Below are 2,999 nucleotides of genomic sequence, written 5' to 3'. Positions count from 1 at the left end.
AGTGGGGCGGGGGAGAGAAAGGGGGGGGGGGGGAGGGGGGAGGAGGGCACAAGAGAAGGCTTCATGGAGAAATTATTTGTATTAGAAATTCTGCTCTTCTGCTGCCTCTTGAGGACAGGCTCTGCCCTTCCTTGGCTGTGGCACCGGGGACAACAGGCTCAGTCGCTTGAGCCTTGGTTTCCTCATGTGTGCAAAGCAGTGTGACACAGTGGTGATGAGCATGGACTCTGGATTCAAATTCTGCCATCTTGGCTGTTTGCCGGTAGGCAAGTCATTTTAGGTAGCCGAGTCTCACTTGCTGTATCTGCAAAATGGGGCAATAATAGTATATTCTGTGAAGCATTGCTGTGAGGCTTGAATAAGTTAATAAACGTAGAACATTTAGGACAGCGCCTGGCACATAGCATGCCCTCCATGTGCGGCTGTTCTGTAGGTGGTGTTAATGGGGGGGGGGTATTACTTAGGGTGTGGTATAGACTAGGTTTGCAGGGATCAAAGCCTTGTTACAATTGTTTTCCTTATCCCTAGCAGTCAGGTGAGAATAGAATTAGAGGTGAAGAGGAGGGTGTCCCAGGCACTGACCAGTGTAAGCAAAGACAGGAGGCAGGAGAAGGAATACAAAATTTAGTTTGGACCCTCAGGAGATATAGGATGAGGTCATTCTGCTGGGTTCTCAGTCCCGTGTGGCCTCCTAAAATCCACTACAAAGACTGATTTCCGCCAGCAAATCTCCATGGCACATTTGCATCTTTTCTGGACACAGGTCTCCGAGCTGATCCGCTCCCCATCTCCCCAAGGATGAGTCTCCAGGGAATGTTCTGGTTCCCCTTGGGGCTCCTCTTTGGCTCCGTGCTTTTGGGGGCCTCGGCCCCGGCCACCCTCGAGCCTCACGGCTGCAGCGACAAGGAGCAACAGGTTACCGTCAGCCACACCTACAAGATTGACGTGCCCAAGTCCGCTCTGGTCCAGGTGGAGACTGACCCTCAGCCCCTCGGTGATGAGGGGGCCTCGCTGCCGGCCCCGGGGGAGGCCGAGGAACAGAACATCATCTTCAGGCACAACATCCGCCTGCAGACGCCACAGAAGGACTGTGAGCTGGCAGGCAGCATCCAAGCCCTCCTGGCCCGAGTAAGGAAGCTGGAGGACGAGATGGCGGAGGTGAAGGAGCAGTGCCATGTTCAGCGCTGCTGCCAAGGTGAGCTTTCCCATCTGGTATTCACTCAACAAGCAATCGATGGGCACCTTCCGTGTGCCAGGAGTTCTCTGGGAGTCTGGTGTGCTTCCGCCTCCTTCTGGGTTTTCTTAGAGTGGGGTGGGGGTCTCATCCTTGTCACTGGCTCCAGGAAGCATCCGGGAGTCTCAGTAGAGAGGGACCACCAACTCTTTTTTTTTATGAGAAACATTTTATTTTATTTTATTTATTTTAATTAATTTTTTTTAACAAATAGTTTATTGTCAAGCTGGTTTCCACATAACACCCAGTGCTCATCCCCACAAGCGCCCTCCTGCATGCCCATCACCCCTCCCNGCACCAGTTTACATTCCCACCAACAGCGTAGGAGGGTGCCCGTTTCTCCACATCCTCGCCAGCATCTAGAGTTCTCTGATCTGCTCGTTTTAGCCACTCTGACTAGCGTGAGGTGGTATCTCAGTGGACCACCAACTCTTAAAGTGACATTGACCTGTGTATCCAATCTCTACAGGGAGGGGGAGCAGTGGGCAAGGCAGGAAGGATGGTCAGTTTTGGAGCTAGACAGGACTGGGTATAAATGCATTTTGCTGCTTTTTAGTTGTGTGCCTCTGGGTAAATTCCTTAAGTTTTCTAAACTGCCCTATGAGGATAAATCTATCCACTAGTCTAGTTCTGAGGACTGTAGACAAACATCAGTTTCCTGGCCCATAGTAGATAATTCCAAGTCTCTGGGGGTATGCTGGCATGCCTTTTTATGCTGGAGGAAGTGCTACCATTGAGAGTCTCCTATAAATCAGACACAGAACTAGGCACCAGGGACACTGCCGTGAATGAAACAGGATGGAATTGGCGCTGAGGTGGGGCCTGGACCTCCAAAGTTTCTAGGAAGGAAAGGGGGTGTTCTGAGAAGCAGGAGCCAGCGCTGTTGAAGGCCTTCAACTGTCGCTTGGTGCCTGGAGTCAGAGAGGGGAGCCTGGGTAATCCCTTCTTCCACCTTTCACCCCTATACTGAGAGTGGCCATTTTGTAGCTTCTGCGGGCCCACTTTGCCAGGATTCAGTTTGGGCTCAGCCCCAAACTGCTAGGTCCAGCAACCTCCAGCCAAAATAAGACAAGCTTCTGCAGGATGCCAGGGTGGCTCAGTCAGTTAAGCTGCCGACTTGGGCTCAGGTCATGATCTCAAGGTCGTGGGTTCCAGTCCCATATCGGGCTCTGTGCTGACAGCTCAGAGCCTGGAGCCTGCTTCGGATTCTGCGTCTCCCTCTCTCTGCCCCTCCTCTGCTCACACTCTGTGTCTCTCTCTCTTTCTCAAAACTAAATAAACATTTAAAAGAGAGAGAGAGAGAGAGAGAGAAGCTTCTGCGCTGGCGCCCAGGCTGGAGACGTGAATGTGCCCTCATTCTTGGGCTCTCAGGAATGACTGCCTTTGAGAGAGGAGGGAACTCGAATTCACCCAGCACTTGGCTGAGAAGGAAAAAGGGAAGGGGACTTCCCGTGGCTCTGGGGGCATAAAAGGAGGGCACCGTTTGTAGATGTCACAGGTCAGAGTCCCATCAGGGACCGAAAGAGCGGACCCCCGTCTTCCTCGGGGGCCCTGAGCCCTCCTTTAGAGAAAGCGCCCGGGAGCCACCAGCCCGCTCTTAGCGGGGCTCCAGGGAAGGGGAGGGCCGCTCGCAGGTCCCCCCCACCCCCAGCCTGCTTCCTCTCGCCCGCAGGTGCCAACGGCCACTGCAGCGGCCACGGGACCTTCTCCCCGGAGACCTGCGGCTGCCGCTGCGAGCAGGGCTGGGAGGGCGGCGCGTGCGCGC

At 54.0% G+C, this 2,999-nt stretch overlaps 1 protein-coding gene across 1 annotated transcript in view; it reads left to right on the top strand.

Annotated features, from left to right (window-relative positions):
* Positions 1-2,999, top strand: part of TNN (tenascin N) — a 65,838-nt gene that overhangs the window by 7,869 nt on the left and 54,970 nt on the right. Inside the window, exons 2-3 of the mRNA XM_077763094.1 lie at positions 764-1,195; positions 2,907-2,987. Of these exons, the coding sequence (XP_077619220.1) occupies positions 799-1,195; positions 2,907-2,987 (478 nt within the window). The 5' untranslated portion in view covers positions 764-798. The remainder of the gene's footprint in view (positions 1-763; positions 1,196-2,906; positions 2,988-2,999) is intronic.

The sequence above is a fragment of the Crocuta crocuta genome, unplaced genomic scaffold, assembly GCF_008692635.1.
Source record: "Crocuta crocuta isolate KB4526 unplaced genomic scaffold, BGI_CrCroc_1.0 scaffold3, whole genome shotgun sequence".
Lineage (NCBI taxonomy): Eukaryota > Metazoa > Chordata > Mammalia > Carnivora > Hyaenidae > Crocuta > Crocuta crocuta.
Note: the sequence above shows the minus strand (reverse complement) of the source record. Positions and strands in the feature narration are given on the sequence as shown.